This window comes from Acartia tonsa, chromosome 10 (assembly GCF_053477335.1).
Source record: "Acartia tonsa isolate MP-2025a chromosome 10, ASM5347733v1, whole genome shotgun sequence".
Taxonomy (NCBI): Eukaryota; Metazoa; Arthropoda; class Copepoda; order Calanoida; family Acartiidae; genus Acartia; species Acartia tonsa.
This window is the reverse complement of record NC_137269.1, coordinates 21,079,800-21,099,352: the sequence shown is the minus strand read 5'-3', so window position 1 is coordinate 21,099,352 and position 19,553 is coordinate 21,079,800. Positions and strand designations below refer to the sequence as shown.

Sequence of the window (19,553 nt, the reverse complement as noted above, 5' to 3'; positions counted from 1 at the left end):
CTCAGAACTAATATTTATGGTTTTCAGGGGTCTTTTGCTTTACTAGCCCCTAGAAAGAAAGTCCCAAAATTAAATCTGTAAAGGTTACTTAGTTCGGTTATTTTAAAAAAGTTCCTTTAAAAAATCAGGTTGATATCTTTAGAAGTAAGTCCTATTTTTAGTTTTGGGGGGTCTTTTGCTCCACAAGCCCTTAGAAGGAAAGTCCCAAAATGAAATGTGTTCTGGTCACTTAGATCAGTTATTTTTAAAAAGTTTTCTTTAAAAAAATCAGGTTGATATCTTCAAAAATAAGCTCAGAACTTCTATTTTTAGTTTTGGGGGGTCATTTGCTCCACAAGGCCCTTAGAAGGAAAGTCCAAAAATGAAATGTGTAATGGTTACTAAGTTCAGTTACTTTTAAAAAGTTTTCATTGAAAAAAATCAGGTTGATATCTTCAAAAATAAGCTCAGAACTCCTGTTCTTAGTTTTGGGGGGTCTCTTGCTCCACAAGCCCCTAGAAGGAAAGTCCCAAAATGAAATGTGTTTTAGTTACTTAGTTCAGTTATTTTTAAAAATGTATCTTTGAAAAAAATCAGGTTGATATCTTCAAAAATAAGCTCAGAACTCCTTCTCTTAGTTTTGGGGGGTCTCTTGCTCCACAAGCCCCTAGAAGGAAAGTCCCAAAATGAAATGTGTAATGGTTACTAAGTTCAGTTACTTTTAAAAAGTTTTCATTGAAAAAAATCAGGTTGATATCTTCAAAAATAAGCTCAGAACTCCTGTTCTTAGTTTTGGGGGGTCTCTTGCTCCACAAGCCCCTAGAAGGAAAGTCCCAAAATGAAATGTGTATTAGTTACTTAGTTCAGTTATTTTTAAAAAGTTTTCTTTGAAAAAAATCAGGTTGATATCTTTAAAAATAAGCTCAGAACTCCTTCTCTTAGTTTTGGGGGGTCTCTTGCTCCACAAGCCCCTAGAAGGAAAGTCCCAAAATGAAATGTGTAATGGTTACTAAGTTCAGTTATTTTTAAAAAGTTTACATTTAAAAAATTAGGTTGATATCTCTAAAAATAAGCTCAGAACTCATATTTTTAGTGTTTTGGGGGGTCTTTTGCTCCACTAGCCTCTTGAAGGAAAGTACCAAAATTCAATTTTCAAAGTTTTCCGTGTACATCCAGTCATATAAGAGATTTTACAAAAAGAATTAGGTTGATAACTTTAAAAACAAGCCCACACGTCCGTCCCAAACTTTGATACTGAATTTCATTTCCTATAAGTGTACAAACTTCCCCCCCCCCTTATTTCTCTAATAAGATATTTTAAATAAAAAAACATTCAAAGTGCCACTAGAGGCCTCTAGGGGCGTAGCCGCTAGTAGTAGATAAATGCATAGTGAAAGATAAATTGATTAAAATGTCTTAATAATTCCATTTATTGATAAATGGGTAGATTCCTCTTAGTATTATTTTTAGCGATTTCGAAAATTTGAGTACCCCCCCCCCCCCCCCCCCCGACAACAAAATAATAATTTAAGTAAACTATTATTAGGTTGGACAGGAGGAAGGGAGGGAGGGTATATAAGGCGAGACACGAGCCTTGCCTTGCCTCCATAGTCAACCATGCCAACCAGTCTAGGATCGCAGTCCCTCGCTACAAGGCAGTCGACTAGCAAACAGCTTCAAGCTTTCAGTCTATTTATATACAACCCCCTTATCCCCGCCCCCTTTATGTTCTCCCTCTCGTCCGCTACGTGTCCGCGTTTTTTTACTGTATTGTTTACCCCTTTCCTCTCCCATCTGACCAACAACCCCCTTATCCCCGCCCCCTTTATGTTCTCCCTCTCGTCCGCTACGTGTCCGCGTTTTTTTACTGTATTGTTTACCCCTTTCCTCTCCCATCTGACCAACAACCCCCTTTTCCCAGTCCCCTTTATGTTCTCCCTCTCGTCCGCGTTTTTTTAGCAAGAACAATTTTATTTGTGGGTTGCGTAGCAATATTTAAAAGAAATAGCCGACAACGAACATCTGTGGCCGCAGCGCTCGGCTCCCTAGCCTATAACCTAACCTAACCTAACCTAAAATAGTTTTTTGAAATTTAGAAAATTAAAGTACCCCAGACAACGAACATCCGTGGCCGCAGCGCTCGGCTCCCTAGCCTATAACCTAACCTAACCTAACCTAAAATAGTTTTTTGAAATTTAGAAAATTAAAGTACCCCAGACAACGAACATCCGTGGCCGCAGCGCTCGGCTCCCTAGCCTATAACCTAACCTAACCTAACCTAAAATAGTTTTTTGAAATTTAGAAAATTAAAGTACCCCAGACAACGAACATCCGTGGCCGCAGCGCTCGGCTCCCTAGCCTATAACCTAACCTAACCTAACCTAAAATAGTTTTTGAAATTTAGAAAATTAGAGTACCCCGACATCAAGTTGTGGACACAGGAAGCTTGCCTTTTTCCTGTGTCCAAATCTTTTCCTCCTCCCGCAGACTATCCAGACTGTCGGGGGGGGGGGGGGGGGGTACTCAAATTTTCAAATTGATAAAAAATTTTGTAACAGGAAAACGCCGATAAATGTATAAATGGTTGAAAGATATAACCTACAGATAGATGTATAAAGTCCTATAATATAGCATGGTTAGGGGCGAAGCAACTAAATAGACAATTTGGTAAAAAAAAAGATAGTAAGGTAGAACCTAAAAAAGATGAATAGAATGATATACAGACTGAAAGAAAAGTTATAGGCAGAAAAAGTAGATACGTTGAAATACAAATAAGTAAAACTATGAAACATGAAAAAGAAAAGAAATATTAAATATTTCAAACACAACAATATGAATTTCAATTACTTTTTCTATAAATATAAAAAATGGTCTTAACGGCCGTTACTTGTCCCTTTTTGGGGATTCTATCCATTTAGCATCTAGTAAAAAGAGTTGTTTGTTTTTGGACTCATTTTATGATGTTATGTCTTTTTAGTTTTGAAAGATTTTATTCGCTTTTTAGGCATTAGATGAATAGACCATAATTTTTAATATTCAAAACAAAGTGTATAATCTAAATAGGGAAATCAATCACATCACCTTTTATGAAGCTTATTGCCCTGGTTACTGTCAATTTGTCAGTGCGTTAATCCATCAGATTCTTCATTTGTTATTCTAAAAAAAGAAATTTCTAGTGGGGGGGCTCTGTGATTGTTTTGTGATCATTATCCTGAATTACTTATTTCGTTCCTTTGTCTTTTTATATATATGCTACGCTCCCAATAGAAAATACCATCCTTGTTTCAATCCTGAAGCTATTTTTATCCTTCAGTTTTATATGATTATTATGTCTTTATTGCTTAAATGTTTATTTTTATAATGCAATATTTTAATTTTGTATTGTTTCATATTTAGTTTACAATAAATAACAATTGCAATTTATTTGAAGGTTTATTGCCAGAGAAAAACTTTTTATATCATTTTAATGCTTTTTTTGCGCAATATTAATATCGAAAACAAGACCGAAAACGATCACAAATGCTTAGATACCTATTTAAAAGATGAAATAAATAACATATTTTATACAACAAAAATAATATGGTTGTTACCATTGTTGATATCGGTGTAAATCTTTTCTGTAAGTAGAATGTGTCCTTGAATCAATCAGTGCTGTAAGCAGATACCTATATAACTGCTGTGCATGCATTTAAAAAATAGAAAAAAAAGATTCAACTACAAAACTTCCCATCAAAATTATTTACAAATTTTTCGCCAAATGCCGAATCTTATTCTCACTGGGAAGATGAATCTATCGTCCATTGTCAAATCCCTGTATCTTTAGATTTAAGTACGACACCTACCATTGCATATTTTTTGTGTAAAATGAATACTCATTACTCATACTCTATTTTTTTAGGTAAGTTCACGTTTTAACTGAATTGCCCAATGATATTCTGCTTTATGAACTGATGTACGGGTACTTAGACTGACTTTAGACTATGGGTTCAAATGGTAACTGATAGTAGGATCGTATAAGGTCTCCGTAGACTACAAAACGACTTCTGAACAGTTGTTTAATCAATGGGTCGTGTTAGTGCTTGTTTCAGATTTCAACCAATAATATTTTCATATTTTTTTTTCACTTGTTGGCTGATTTTAAATTTGAACAAATGATTTTAAGTTTGATTTTTACACAAACATAACATGAGTAAAACCTTGTCTTTGAGCTTAGCTAGTAAAAAGGTAGGTAAAAGTTAAATTAAATGTCACATATAATTATATCACAGGCATGGATAGATATTTTAAAAAAAAAACTTGACGACAAATTGACTTCTAATTGAAAATAATTTGATATAATTGAAAGGGAATGATAGACCAAACGTAAATAGTTAACTAAAATTGGATTTGGGTTTTATTTTTGTACATGTTCTACATCATCTAACACCCTAAAATTACACTTTTCAATTAATTTTCTAATTACTTTTTTAGCAAGAAATAAATCAATTAAAATAATTTATACCATATATATTAAATTAACATGTAACTCTTAAAAATCCCTCTGTTTAGAAATTTTTTTTTAAATTTGACATCCGAAAATTTATTAGTAATACCTCTCCTTCTCTGAGACAACTGTAAAACCTTTGTATTTAACTTTTTAATTAGATTAGCCTTTTTATTTCTGGAAAAATATTTAGAAAATTAGATTTAAGTTTTAAAAAATTTACCTAAAACACATCGAATATTTATTTCATTTTTAATGCTAACTATTGCACCTCTTACCTTTGGGGTAGGTAAAGATGTTGTCTTATGACTGTTGACTTCAATCCCGAAATAGCCAAAAACCTGTTTAGGTCCAAAACGTAGGATTCTCGGTGCATTTGTTTGAAAGATGTTAAGGAACATATGGACAATCTTTTATTCCGTCCTTACGTTCTTTTAAAACATGCAACTTTTAATCCTTTTGTAAACAATTTTTATGATAAAATTATCCTATTCATCTGATTTTTGGAACAATGATTACCATGACAAAAAAAGCAATATTTTAGGCAAAGCATTTCTATAATTATGTACCAAATGGTAAGTATGTTACTATAAAGAATATATTACGTAATTTTGCAACAAGTTCATATAATTTTGTTTTTACTAGAAGTTTTGACAATCTATACGTGTTCATACTCGTTTGTTCTACTGCTTGATTCCATAGCTTCGCTTTTATGGGTACGTGTTGTCATCCTTGCATTATCAATATGATTAATGTAACCGTCTAAAAGTAAAAAAGATAAATGAAAAAGTTATGAAAACGTATTTAAAGTACATTGTCTCGTTTAAGAGCAAATAGATCTCTCTCTTTTTTTTAAACGGAGAAGTTCAATTTTTTACACTGCAACCAAAAATGATATTAGCGAAAGTATTTCGTTCAAAGTTCTAAAATGTGAGTAGGTCCTTAAATAGTATCCTGTATTCAAGTATTTTTTACATAAAAAGTATAAATCTATATTCTGCGTATTAAGTTCTTACACTCGACAAGTGTCAAAGTTCGTTTTTTCATCTCTTTAAGAGCTTCGCTTTATGGATGTTGCCATCAGGGGCGTCCAATTTTTTTTTTGGTGGGGGGGGGTGAAATGGCGCGCGAAGCGCCGCAATTTTTTTTACCCCCCCCCCTCCCCTTGGACGTCATTGGTTGCCATGTTTATTTATACTTGAAAGACGTTGTTTTTGATGTCAATATTATATCTATAATTCAAAGTAGCTTGATGTCTGTCCGTCTGTCTGTCCCTTAAGATCTCGGTAACCACTAAACCGATCGGATTCTTCTCTTCAGGGTATATACCTACTGGTCCTGTCGTCGTTTTAGGCTATTTTCTTGGGGGTTGGGACACCCCCAACCCCCCCAAAAACAAAAAAATCCCCCCAATTTTTTTTCTTCTAATAGAAAGTAGTAGACAAAATGCTGTTGTTTTGTTATTAAAATTTTAACTGTATTGTATGTTAACTCCTAAATTGAATGGCATCAGTTTAAATAGTCTCCTCTATTCAATATCATATCACATACCATCAAATAAGGATAGAGGGTGCTCTTACAAAGCAGGCAAATAACTTTGTGCTGGTTAGCCTTGGCTTTATTTTTAATTCTCTAAATGTTTAACTCTAATTTTTTCAAACACTGAAAGTTGTATTTACCAAAAGTAATTTTAGAAATTCAAGTGAACACTTTAGTGACAAGCTATCCGTAGAGGAGTTTTGCTACTTAATATTTCTCTTTTCTACATTGTATAAATATAAAAATAGAAAATAGCTATTTCTCTTTATAAAAAATCATCCAATTTTCTTTCTCAGCTTTTTCCCCAAATTCTTATTAAATTATTCTAGATCTATTTATTTATTATAAGTATAGCTTTTATTGATTCTCTTTAATGTTTTTGCTGTAAATACATGGGCTATTTGGCATGATAGTTGATTTATAACGTTAGAAATATGAGATTGTTTAGAGGCGGAATTAGAACCGCCACTGACGCCGAAAAACCATCTCATATATTTTTTTTTATTTTTGTCGAATTACATTATTTGAAATCTATTTGAGAATATTTTTTTTTGTTTGCTTATGGTTGCGCGACTAGCTTCCAGTGGACAGAAAAATAGCCGTAAAGAATTCCTAAATTTAAATTAAAAATTACAAATGCAGAACTCAATCGTCTTTGACATCTACTCGTACTTGGTTTTAAAAGAATAATATATTATTTAAATTTGCATTTTCTGTTTTTGCGAACTTAGTTTTACTACCTACTTAAAGTTAATAAAATTGAATTTTTGAATAATTTTAAAAACCACAATATTTTAATATCATATTATTTAAACTATTATTTTTCATCATGTTAGGTACATAGTAATAAAATTTCAATGTACCAAAAACAAACTTTTTTTTTGAAAAAACGTAATTAGATGCTTAAATTAGTTTAGGGTAAGGGTATAGTTTACAGACTAATTAAAAACGAAATTGCGTTATATCTAGCTGCGTCGTAGATTAAAATGTATATTCTTGTTTTCTTCAAATTATGCATGAAATTTAATACCAAGTCAGCATAGGCGTCCAAGGGGGGGGAGTAATGGGGCGATTACCCCCCCCATTTAAAATTTACCCCTACCCTGGGGGTGCCGTAGGCACACCAACCATTTAGGAGGGGGTATTTACCCCCCCCAAACAATTTTGTGGGGGTAAATACCCCCCCCAAAATAGAAAATCTCTAACAAAAAAAATTTTTGCGCGCTTCGCGCGCAATTCTAATACTAAAATTTGGATAAAATTTAAATTACCCCCCCCAAAAATTTTACCCCGGGGGTAAATTTTGGGGGGGGGAAACAAATTTTACCCCTGCCAACAGATTTCAGGGGGGGTAATTACCCCCCCCAAGCAAATTTTACCCCCGGGGTAAAAATTTTGGGGGGGGTAAAAAAAATTTGCGGCGCGCTTCGCGCGCCATTTTACCCCCCCAAAACCGAATTACCCCCCCCTTAAAAAATTTTACCCCCCCCCCCAAAATAAAAAGCTATGACGCCCCTGCAAGTCAGATTTAAATCCATTTTAGCTTATTACTTACAAATGACAGGTTTAAGTGATTAATAATACAATGTCTGTTGTTCTGTCTATATTTACTTCTCTTAAATAGTGTGTTTGACAGTTAGATAAACCTACAAACAGACAAACAATCTTAGTAACAGACAGACAGATAGACATACCTACAAACAGAAAGACAGATGGAAAAACTTACAAGTAGACAGACAGATAGGCAGACCTACAAACAGACAGACAAACAAACCTTCTGACAGATAAACAAAACTGCAAACAGACAGACTGTTGACAAACCTACAAACAGACATACATATGGACAAACCTACAGGCAGATAAACAAAACTACAGACAGACAGATAGACAAACCTACAAACAGACATACATGTGGACAAACCTACAAACAGACAGACAAACTTACAAACAGACAGACAAACTTACGAACAGACAGACAGACAAACCTACAAACAGACAGACAGATAGACAGACAGATAGACAGACAGATAGACAGACAGATAGACAGACAGATAGACAGACAGATAGACAGACAGATAGACAGACAGATAGACAGACAGATAGACAGACAGATAGACAGACAGATAGACAGACAGATAGACAGACAGATAGACAGATAAACAAACCTACAGACAGACATATGAACAAACCTACAAACAGACAGACTCATTTTATCTTATTCTATTTCATAAAAAAAAAGCGATAGCCATGTTCAAATAATTCTCATTTCACTTGCATTTTGGGTCTAAGAGGAAGAAAAGTAATGAGAAAAGGAAGGATAGTTTTAAAAATCATGCAAGCCGAAAATGCGCTTATCTTGGCCGTTAGTGAAAAGTGATTTTACGAGGTTTTACAAGGGGGTGGGATTAAGTGAGAGCATTGGTGGAGGAGGGGGGGAGGGGGGTTGAAGCAAGTGTAATGTGTTTGTGGGTGTGTGTGAGTTAACATTTTTGACTTAGACGGAAACAGTCAGATTTTAACGGGCTTTGGGTGAAAAAGTTATAAAAATGACATAAAAGAATTGTTAAATTTAGAAATAAGTGAAAATAAAGATATTATCAAAAGTGAATATAAAATAATTTTTCGCACTCAAAGGTTTAAAAGTCATCTATATTCAAACTAAAATAAAATACACGTGAAATAAAGTTTTTCTTAATATGAGAATAGTTTTTTTTGCAAGGATTGTTTTTCGATATTCCTTGCATTTTTGCATATTATTTGCTATAAAGAGAATTTATGCGGAAAACAAGAATGGCTTCATCCAAAAGTAGTATTAACGCGAAATTGCAAACATAAAATGTAAACAGTAAAAAATAGGATAAAGCAACCCAATGAAATCTTTCAAGCTTCCTTAGAGGTTTAAAATTTTACCAGTCACCACTTAAATCTTTTGCTTTTAAAAGAATCACATCAATACGTTGCTTTAAACGATGTCTTGAGTTCTATAATTTTGTAATATTCCCTAATAGCTTTAAAAATTTAAATATTTAAAAATTCATTTATAAAACATAATATTATTTTTATATTTGTAAAGAAAGAGTAAAATATTTGTTGTTTTTATCTATTGTTTAAGTTTATAGTATTGTGAGTACTTACTTTGTATTACTTTACAATAATTTACTTATTTGTACAATAACTTTGGAGTTACTGAGCTACTCTAAAGCTTGCTCTGTCCCACAAATAAAGGAATTCGATTTTTTTACATAGCTGCTGCTATTTAAGATACTTAAGCTTTTAAAATTTACCTGTCAAACGAGCTTATATTCCTAACACTGCTGTATGAGTTAGGCATATTAACTTTCTTGTAGAGAATCCCTCTGGCCAGAAAGTACTTTTAAGTTATTCAATAAGGGCTGTATGGTTTTTTTTAGATATGTTTATATCTTAGTTCTTTGGTACATATGCACACTGTTTTCCTTGTTTGTTATTGTAGCACAGCTTCTAACTTAAAACCACGTCCGTCTTTAAGTCGGGCATTAGAAATAGAAAGTTATTATTCAAGAATGACTTATAAAATTAATATCTGCATCCTAAAAGTTATATTTTCTAAGATTTTAGTAAAATGCAGTTGTGTTGATCTTAGTGTGCAAAACTTAATTGTTTCCAGGAAAAATAATTACTTTTCTTTTCCATAATTTCTGTCCTAAATTTTTTTTAAAGTTTTCATTGGAAAGTTGCATTTAATATATGTTTAAAATCAAGGGTTAGTCTTTAATTAAAAGTTAAAATTTTAATTATTAAAACTGAATTTTGTTTCTAATAAATTTTTTTAGAGGTTTCGCGAATTTTGAAAAAATATTTTGTATACTTCCTTATATTTTAAAACTTCACTTGTACAAAATGCATAGAAAAGTAAGTTTCAAAAATGTAATTCTGAATAAATAGAACAGTTTAGAGAAATAAAGATAATTGGGTAAAATAAAATATTAAACTGTATTTTTTACAAAAAAAAATCTACAACCACATTCTTTTTCTGCTATAGGTTTATTATGGAAGATAGGTGTAAGATGATTTATTATATTTTTTTTATCATAGACGTCGAAGGGTGTTTACTCCCCCTCAAACCTTTGAAACTTCTCAAAATAAAAAGCTTGGACGTCCCTTTCCCTTTTTCCATGTTGTTTTGCTGTAAAATAATACAATTTAAAATCAATTTGTGAAAACAGAAAATTTTAAGCCGTTTAAAATTTTGTGCAAAGTTTTAAATTAAATCAACACTATGTAGGTCTTTCCATCTATCTATCCATCTATCGGATATATAAATAAAGTTAATCTAGAGACATACTCTCTAAATCCGCCAATAGGAGAACAGTTGAGGTACATTCCAGACATTTCATTGGTTGAAATTGTGTACATATTTTGGTAGGAAAGGGCATAATTTTTTTTCATTTCGTTCGCATAAGGAGTCCGCTATAAATACTCGCATTTCTTAAGATAAAGCTTTTCTTGGAAGAATTATATAGTGTAAATATTTATTTCCTAGTATTGTTTGAAGAACATGACAAAACCTATAATAAGATAATTATGAATAGTTGAATTCCTTAGAATAAAGTTAGCTTATGTAAAAAACGTCGTCGTTTGTTTAAAAACCAGAAAAAGACCAAAGATGCTTGTCTGCTATGGAATCCATTTTTAAGTTTGACGAATCTTGGGGTCAGATGGACCACTCAGGAATATAATATAATATTTTTTTGTATTTTGTTTTTATTTATGCATCTATTAAAAACTCTACATTTTTCGCCTATTTCTATCTCCAAATTTTGCAGTTGGAGCCTTTTTATTGGAAAATATAAAGTTGTTTAGAATATTTGATAATTTTAATTATTATTTCCACTGAAATTAAAACGGTTCAATCACTTGAAAGAAAGCGATGTGTTCTATGGGTTTTACAGGAATTGTCAAATAACTGTGTAAAAGAAATGCATAGTATTATTGCATTGCTAAAGCATAACTTCATTACAGTTTTCTTATTTATTGGCCAGTTTATAATATTCTAAAATTCAAAAATTGCTTGATAAAATAGCATTTTGTGATTGAATGACAATACTTGCCACTATTCATTTTGATTCATGTTAAGTTAATTCTTAAATTCACAAAATAAATTTTCTTGAATAAAATGTAAAATGTTATTTTCGCATCTAGCCCAGTGTTGTTTATATTTATCCTTATCTGCATTCTCTTTTTTTTCTTCTGACCTCTGCGTCTCTAGGGGCAGGGACAGGTATTTTAAAATCTTAATCTAACTATTTTCTGCCTTTTGTGGCTTAAATTTGTTGAAGGAAAGTAAGAGAGAGAGGGGACATTGGGCTGTCTATTGCACTAGTACCAAATGTTTTATAATATTATTTTCTTATTCGTTGGCTCAACAACTTTGGGGACTATAATTGAATTATGATTGTTTGGTTCATTAAGTTGAGTAACCAAACGTTTCAAAGTCTTATTGTAATTTACACAAGGAATAATTTTTTATTTCATCATTGGAAATGTACATTAAATTATCGGTCATGTTATATCCCTTAAGATCCATGGATAAAAATACTCCCAATTTAAATCTACAAAATAGAAATTTTTCACCAGAATTTGTTTTGCAACTAAGATGACAAAATCCATCAAAGATTAATATAGAACATTAACATTTTACTAAAATATATAGAAAAATTAAATATGCAGAAATATAAATTAAGTTATAAAAGAAGAAATCTAGTTACTTATAAAATGACATTATTCAAAATAAATATATTTTGTTTTCAGAATATTTTTTCCTCTCTTTCGCTTTTCTTGAATGTCCTTATTAGGTTGGTCCTATTTTCTTAACATAGATTAAATATTTGTCTACTATTACATTTTTAGCAGAAATACGTAAAATATACTTTTTGTAATGGCTTAGAGACTGTTGACTACGGTTACATAAAAGGCCTTAATCCATGGTATTTATTTTCATTGCTGTGGACAATGTCTATAAAACCATTTAAGATCAATGTCTGATCACTAAAAATTTATTATATTTAGTTAATTAACATACATGAGACAACTAACCATTTTATGAAATGGAATTTATAAAAAAAGTTTTAGTTGTGATCAATTAAGTAGCGTTTGTTTTGGGGGGGCAATGTCTTCCCGCACCCTTATTATTGAATCTATAATCTAAATGCCAGATTTTTTTCTCCTTAAAAGCTCTTTTTAAACCGTAAACAGACCCATCCTAATGTAAAAGTGGCCATACTAAGAAAATTGTCCTAAACGTTTTCTTTCCCTTATATCCTTTTCCCCTTACTCCTTTTCCCGCATTTTTATTTGATGCTACACTATGGTTTGCATAGTGAATAAATCACAAAAAAATCCTCTAAAATACAGTTGTTCACTAAGTCAAAATTTTATTTAAAATGTACCTATGACTTAAAGTTTAATAACCATAGACAATTTTTACAAAAGAAATTTGAATTTAATACTTTAAAATTTCTCAGACTTGTTTACAACTGACAACCCTTCGTTTTAGAAAAGCCACGATTTCATATTTTTTAGATCAAAGTGAATAGGACATTTTTTACGTAACTACAGAAAAGGCGAAAAAAGAAATGTCTAATTTTAGATGTTACATTGTTAGCTGTAAAATAATTTTTATACCTATCGAGTAAAAAAACATCATTGTAATCTTGAATTTATTAAAATCTAAATCTACAGTCTACAATCTTGCTTCTTAAATCTCACAAGATGCTATAGGCGAAGCCACCAGTAAATATTAAAGTAAACATCCCTTGAAAATGTATTTTATAAAATGTCAAAAATGTCCTAAAATATTTTGAGTTGACTTTTCAAACTAAGCGCTCTTCTTTTTAATATTTTACTCTTTTATTTTTGATTTTTAACGCTTTAGTAAATTATAGACTAGAATTCTTACCTCCTGGGGTGCAGGGATGGGGTAACAAATTTTAAAATATTCCCCCAAAGTGTGTACATTTTTAATATTGAATATTGCTTTATGTTGGTAATTTTTTCTAGAATAAACGGATTTGAATTAATCAAGCGCCTTTTTCCCTACCTTCCTCCCTGCTTTACCCCACAAGATGTCTCTAAAAAGTTCTAGATAAATATTCGTAAGAAAAAATATAGAACACGACAAATAATGATTTTAAAACCGTAGATAAATTAAAAATCAAAGCAAAAAATAAATTCCTTTTTTCACAAATCTTTTCCTTGGGTGATTTAATGTATATTGCATTTTTTTTTAGATAGGTAATAAAATCTTTAAAAATAGATTAATTTATTCTTATATTTAGGATAGCAAATAAATACTACAAATGACATTTAACGTAATTTTTTTTTATATTTAAATGATTTTAATTTAAAACTTTTGAAGTCAGTATTATTTCTGTCCCATTTTCCCAATATTTCCCATCTATAAAAGGCAGAATTTTACACATATGGTAAGAATGATTTATTGTCTATTGTCTGAACTCTGACCAAATATAAAATGTACACTAAGAAAATACCTCTTATTATAAAGCAAGAAAATGAATTTAATTAACATGGATTAAAACTTTTTCGAATAAATATAACTAGTTAGAAAACGCATTATGATTATCTTACAACATTTTGACCAATTTATATTTATATGTTTCGATAGTCAAGTTGACTTATAAGACTCTAAGAAGCATTTACAATTATGTATTTATACTTTTTGGTAATTTTTTCCTTGCATAAAGTTTAATTAGCATAATTTTTTTCCGTTTTGTCGGCTAAAATTCAAATTTCTAAGTAATCCTTTAAAAAATGTAAAAATTCATCATTATTGAAATTTAATCTTGATCATTTTCTTCAGCAATATCAAAGACATGGACAAACATTCTAAAATATCATATTCAATATTTATTCACCAAGTATAGTTATAAATGTAACTAACCAATAAAGTATAAATGACTTGTGAATTTTTAACCATTCTTGGCTCGTTTGAACGAAATGATAATTAAATATTCTTTACTTTTTATGATAAAATCTTTATGAATTGTTCTATGTATATTTTTCCAAATATCTTGGACACTGTCCTTGAGCGGTATGGTCTTAGAAAATGCATTACTGCTTTGGGTCATACCAGCTAATTTTAAAAAGAAAAAAATCCCGTAATAATAAGTATTTAAAAAACTGTAGGACTTGTAAATTAAAATATAAAAATTGGAACATAAGCGTTCACAGGTTTCCCAGGAGGAAAAAAGGGGGAAAGAAGGAATTCACAATTTCTATGGGAGTGTCGACTTTCCTCCCCCCCCCCCCATTCTGCACGGACGTTCTTGTCACAAGTATAGTTTTAGAACGTTTTTGCTGAATAAAACCAATACCTGTGTAATATAAAGAAATATGCAAATAGGCCTTAATAATCAATTTCTATGTCATATATTACACTCCTGTGTTCGTACAATACAGATATTTATTGATGAACAGAACAGCCGCGAATTTTAAAGATTACTTAATATATATAATTATATTTTATCTTTTTCATAAAAATTATATAAATTATGTTAAGATTCTTAAAGTTAAATACATTTAGAAATACCCATTTTTTTCGAGATTGTTTGAATATTTCTATTTCTACATTTCCATTACTAGAAGCTCTTACTTTTTTTTACAGATCAAAGATCTTAAAGAGCGCAGCTATACTTTAAATTAAATTATGTCCCTCTGTTCTGAGTTCGAATACTCACAAATTGATATAAATACAGCATCTAAACCCCGAACAAACATATTATGCAAATCTGAATTTTCAAAATAGCAGCTTTATTATTCATTTAGGATGATTTTACAATAATTATGAAATGTAGATGCCTCTTTTGGTTACAAAATTCCACTGTTATTTTTTAATTAATCAGCACCAATAAAGCACAAGATCTCAAAAACAGCATTTGGGGGAAATACTGGTGAACAAACATATTATGCAAATCCAAAACAAAGCAAAAAAAGTTTTTTTTGGCACTTTTCTCCTCTTTTAAAGATTGATTATGATAAAATAATAATTTTTAAGGGATTTATGCATTAATTATTATGAAATATAGTATAAGGTAGAAATTAATGATTTTTCTAAATAAGAAATGTTTGAAAAAAATAAATTCTATCCCTATCACTTCAGAGGACAGCTGCTGACCCCCAGTCTTATGGATGAACCTAAATACATGTTAAAGATAAAAATTACCCTAAAAATTATACAAAAATGTTTTTTGGTGTGTTGAAAAAATCTATTTTAAAATCTTGATTTTGAGGATGATGACCTTTAAGATGCCCCTATTGGTGGTGATGGTGAGCCAAATGTTATCAAAGTGCATGTCCAAGACGACAACTTATATATTAAACTATGATCCATAGCATCCTCCAGCCCAGCATTATTAAAAAAGAAAAGAATTGCAATTTTATTTACTTCAATTCATAAGGTGAATACTGTAGTTTTTAGAAGATGGTTATATTTCTTGTTGGAAGGCTCCATTGGAGGCTGCTATGACTACAAAAAATGGTACATAGGTTAATAGACAAGTTGTTGTAATGGTCATGTACTTAGATAACATTTGGCTCACCATCACCACCAACAGGAGCATCTGAAAGGTCATCATCATCAAAATCAAGATATAATATATATATATAGATAAAATTAATCCTGTCCTACTACTACTAAAATAATTTCCATTTTAAAGCATTTTATTCCATTGTGATTTGCTTCCTTCCATTTCTATCTAACATTTTTAGTGCAAAAATCTCAAAAATCTCAAAAATCTCATTCAAAACATATAATATAATATATATTAGCAATTAAATAAGATAAGGGTTTACGTTTACATCATTTTGTTCGTTTTCTTCTTTGTAGTTTTTGGCAATCTTTAAGTGACGGAGAATCATATTTATTATTTACGAACATTTCTAAGTTGACTATATAAAAGTTGCACTACAAACATTCCTAGTGAAAATAATGCTGTTTTTTATGGACACAGTCGCACATTCCTTGGCAGATTTTTTTATCTGGACATAATTTTTCTTTTTTTTGCACGCTCAACCTTGCAGCTGAGTGTTTATTTAATATTAGGGCAACTTTGTTAAGATAACAGCAATAATTGGTTACCTATATTTAAAAAATAGAACATTGTGTTTAGACAAATAAATTATATTTTACATTAGGAGACACAATTTTTATAGATGACTTTTTATTAACAGATATAGAAAATGATCATTAACATACCCTCCAAAATAAAATTGATTATGTGATAAAAAGTATCATTAACATGATAACATAATTAGTAAAATGCTTTGTTGTTAGTGTTACCCTTTCCTCTTAATGATATTACAAATTATGGTCTTAATAAAGATTATATTCTTACAGTTATAATAAAGTGATTTATTTTTATAATAAATGATTATACATAGAATTATATTTTTCTCAAATATTTAACTATGGTGGAACATCGTGATAACTACTCTACCAGTAGTAAATCTTCAAAAAAGATAAAACGCCGGACGGTCAGCCCGCCAGGTTTACCGCCGCGATGGGGCGAGGGCGTGGCCCCTCCAACTACTCCCCAATATCTGACACGTCATAATACACCGGAAACCTCGCCTGAATGGCGTGTTCCCGCCGTAAGTCATCATACCGCCGTAATACCGCCGACTACGTCACATCATACCCTTGGTAGCTCACAGTCACAGGTTTATTGAAGTGAAATTAATTTTTTTGATTATTTACGTTCCGCTCTACAAATATATTTGGCCATTATTATGGAGATTGTAGTAAATTTATATTTTCTTTTGCATAAGTTATTATCTATTTAATAGGGTGGGTTCATTTCACCATTTTTATAGATTTTACTGTTATCATAAGTTGTGGAAGTCATATATATGTATGATAAGCCCCATTCAAGTTTCAAAAGTGACTTGGCTTTTATGGCTGACGGCGCGCGGGGGGTATAAAAAGTGCCCACCCTTTATAAAACCAAAAATTTAAATTCCTTCAAACACAGGCATGTTGCATATCAAAATGACCGCATTGAAATGCTAATTATGAATCTGAAATCCGGTTTGAAAAATAATGCCACTAGTTCGAATAGGATCTCTTTATAATAGGATTTTGGTAGGTTATTTGAAAATCATTTCAGACTGAATCAATATTTTTTAAAGCGGTTTTCAGATCTGTAATCAGCATTTCAATGCAACATGCCTGTGTTTGAATGAATTACAATTTTTGGTTTTATAAGGGGGCGGGCACATTTTATACCCCCGCGCGCCCGTTGTTTTTGGATTAAAAAAACTTTTTAAAGTTTCACAGGGTTTTATATTGGCCCAGTAACCCTTGCCAATGTCTATTAATGTGAAATTCCAAAATCGACCCACCCTACTATTTAATTCATTTCAATCTATTCAGCCAAGCAATGCGGTTCCCCATTATCCAACCAGCGGAGCGGAGCTTCTCGAGGATCTACACCGTCGGCTGCAGGCACAAAGCATCCACGGAGGTACTCGTCTTCCTGCCCGGCCGCGCGTCTACCGCCACAAGCATCGGGCACGTTCTAGGGCCCGGTCATTAAACACAATCAACGCCATAACATATTCAAGCAGTCATAAAGTCTATTCATCGCAGCCACTGGTGTCGGCTAGCAGTCGGGCGGCTCCATTACCTGACCTCTTACCCACAAGTGCCTGGAACAACCCGTCACGGCACACGCAGTACCAACTTATACCTGAACAGCCCCAATCCCCTTCCTACACTCAGCACAACCCTGTTTACACCCAACCTAACCTAATTAAGCCATCAACCGCCACCCAGTCTTTACCCACCAGTGATTACTCAACCTCACCCTCAATGTCAGAATCGCCGCCGTTGGTGCTTGGGCCCCCATCTCCGCCGCTGGCACCTCCCCCACTCCCGCCACCACCGTCCTCAACAGCAATTGTGACGTCAGCCTCAAATTTACCGTTAGATATTCCATCTCCGCCGTTACAGCGTAATAGCCGCCGCCGCCAAGATCCTTTAACATCTACAATGTTGGCATGCTCCCCACCGCCTCCAACACGCCAGGGCTCGTCTGCCAGCAGCAGTGCCGGGCAGGCCAGCGGCCACACGACGCACCCAACGTCCCCAGTTTCTCCACCAGAAGTGTCTTCAATCCCTCCGACCTCGTTGGATGAAACTACATATCAGAATATTGCTCAGGAAATTTATTTAGATATATGACAAAGTCTTACGGACAAAGGTTTGGTTATTAAGGTGTTAAAGAATATAATTATTGATATAAAAAGCGAACACGCTAATTCCAAAATAACTGTCTTTAAACTTCTTTCTCTCAAAATTTGAAATGTTTTAAAAATATATTTAGTATTAGAAACAAAATAAACATTGAATTAGAGCATAAACAACAATAAATGTTAACAATCTGATTTTATTGGTTCATTGGTTTTTATACAATCAACTTCTTTTTAGAACAAAATTTTAGATTTAAAGTTAGATTTTTTAATTTAAATCATTTTCATGTACGATGCAGCGTTTTAACAAGCAACTACGATTCATTTAAAAACTATTTTGCCTTAAACTTTTCATAAAGTTAATAATATTTACAACCTAAGTATTATATAAAGAAGTTACTTTTTTGTTTTCAATAAATTCCAGGGACCATAAGGGATAAGACAATATATGATAAATTGATACCCAAAATGATGAATATAAAAGTTAACCTTTTTATAGAATGAAAAGTTTGATTACTTCTAGTTCGGAACCAACCAATTAAAATGCATAAAATGTGGCTTATTTTTTGAGCCAACTTTGGTTACTAATTCATTTACAGTCCAATTTCCCCTTTATCACTAACAAATTCGAAAACTACACAGTAGAAAATCATGCTTTCTTTAAATTTGGTCTTCATTTCTTATTATTTACCATAATCTTATTTGATTAACTAACTACACCAATTTTAAACCATGTTGGCTAAATAGCAATATTTCCAGTATTGTATGAAAACATATGAGAGATAATTATTAATTTTCATTGCAAACAATTAATTTTAAAAACCATATTTTTCATGTTTGTTCGTTCATGGGAAGGTCATTGTCAAGTTTTTAGATGATCACAAACATAATTTGTTTTATGCGAATCAAAGATAGCTTTTTTGGAAAGGATAAATATTACTTATTTTTATATCTTTAAAATTGTTGTGCTTTGCATAGTCATTCAAAGATGGGGTAAATTACACCAACCCTTCTTAAACTTTAAACCCCTTATTAAAATTTTCAAAAATACATTAGATTATCCCCCCTCAAACATTTACAATAAAAAGCTTGGACGTTCCAGGTACTTTGATCCAATTTTATTTACAATTACTTAGATAAAACTTAGATAACAATTATAGTGGATGGTATTTCAAAAGTAATGTCACAGGAATTTACCTGCAAGGTTTGACATGGATAGGATGATTTTAACATAATTTTTTAATCGAATTTCCTTTGGTAGTTTTATTGAAACATCGCTGAATTTTGTGAACATTATAATCTGCAA

The 19,553-nt window shown here is 31.8% G+C and overlaps 2 protein-coding genes across 2 annotated transcripts in view; both read left to right on the top strand.

The window, feature by feature from the left end:
- LOC145329626 (uncharacterized) overlaps positions 1-19,553 on the top strand; it is a 264,384-nt gene that overhangs the window by 149,198 nt on the left and 95,633 nt on the right. The gene's annotated exons all lie outside the window — the stretch shown is intronic.
- Positions 8,514-18,239, top strand: LOC145330342 (uncharacterized). The gene is made up of 3 exons (XM_080174976.1): positions 8,514-8,635; positions 16,229-16,717; positions 17,430-18,239. The coding sequence occupies exons 2-3, from the start codon at positions 16,466-16,468 to the stop codon at positions 18,237-18,239; spliced, it is 1,062 nt and encodes a 353-aa protein (XP_080031102.1). The 5' UTR covers positions 8,514-8,635; positions 16,229-16,465.

Coding starts and splice junctions, on each gene's coding strand:
- LOC145330342 (XM_080174976.1), top strand. CDS start 16,466: ATGGTGGAACATCGTGATAACTACTCTACCAGTAGTAAATCTTCAAAA. Junction 16,718..17,429: donor TTGGTAGCTCACAGTCACAG/GTTTATTGAAGT, acceptor CAATCTATTCAG/CCAAGCAATGCGGTTCCCCA.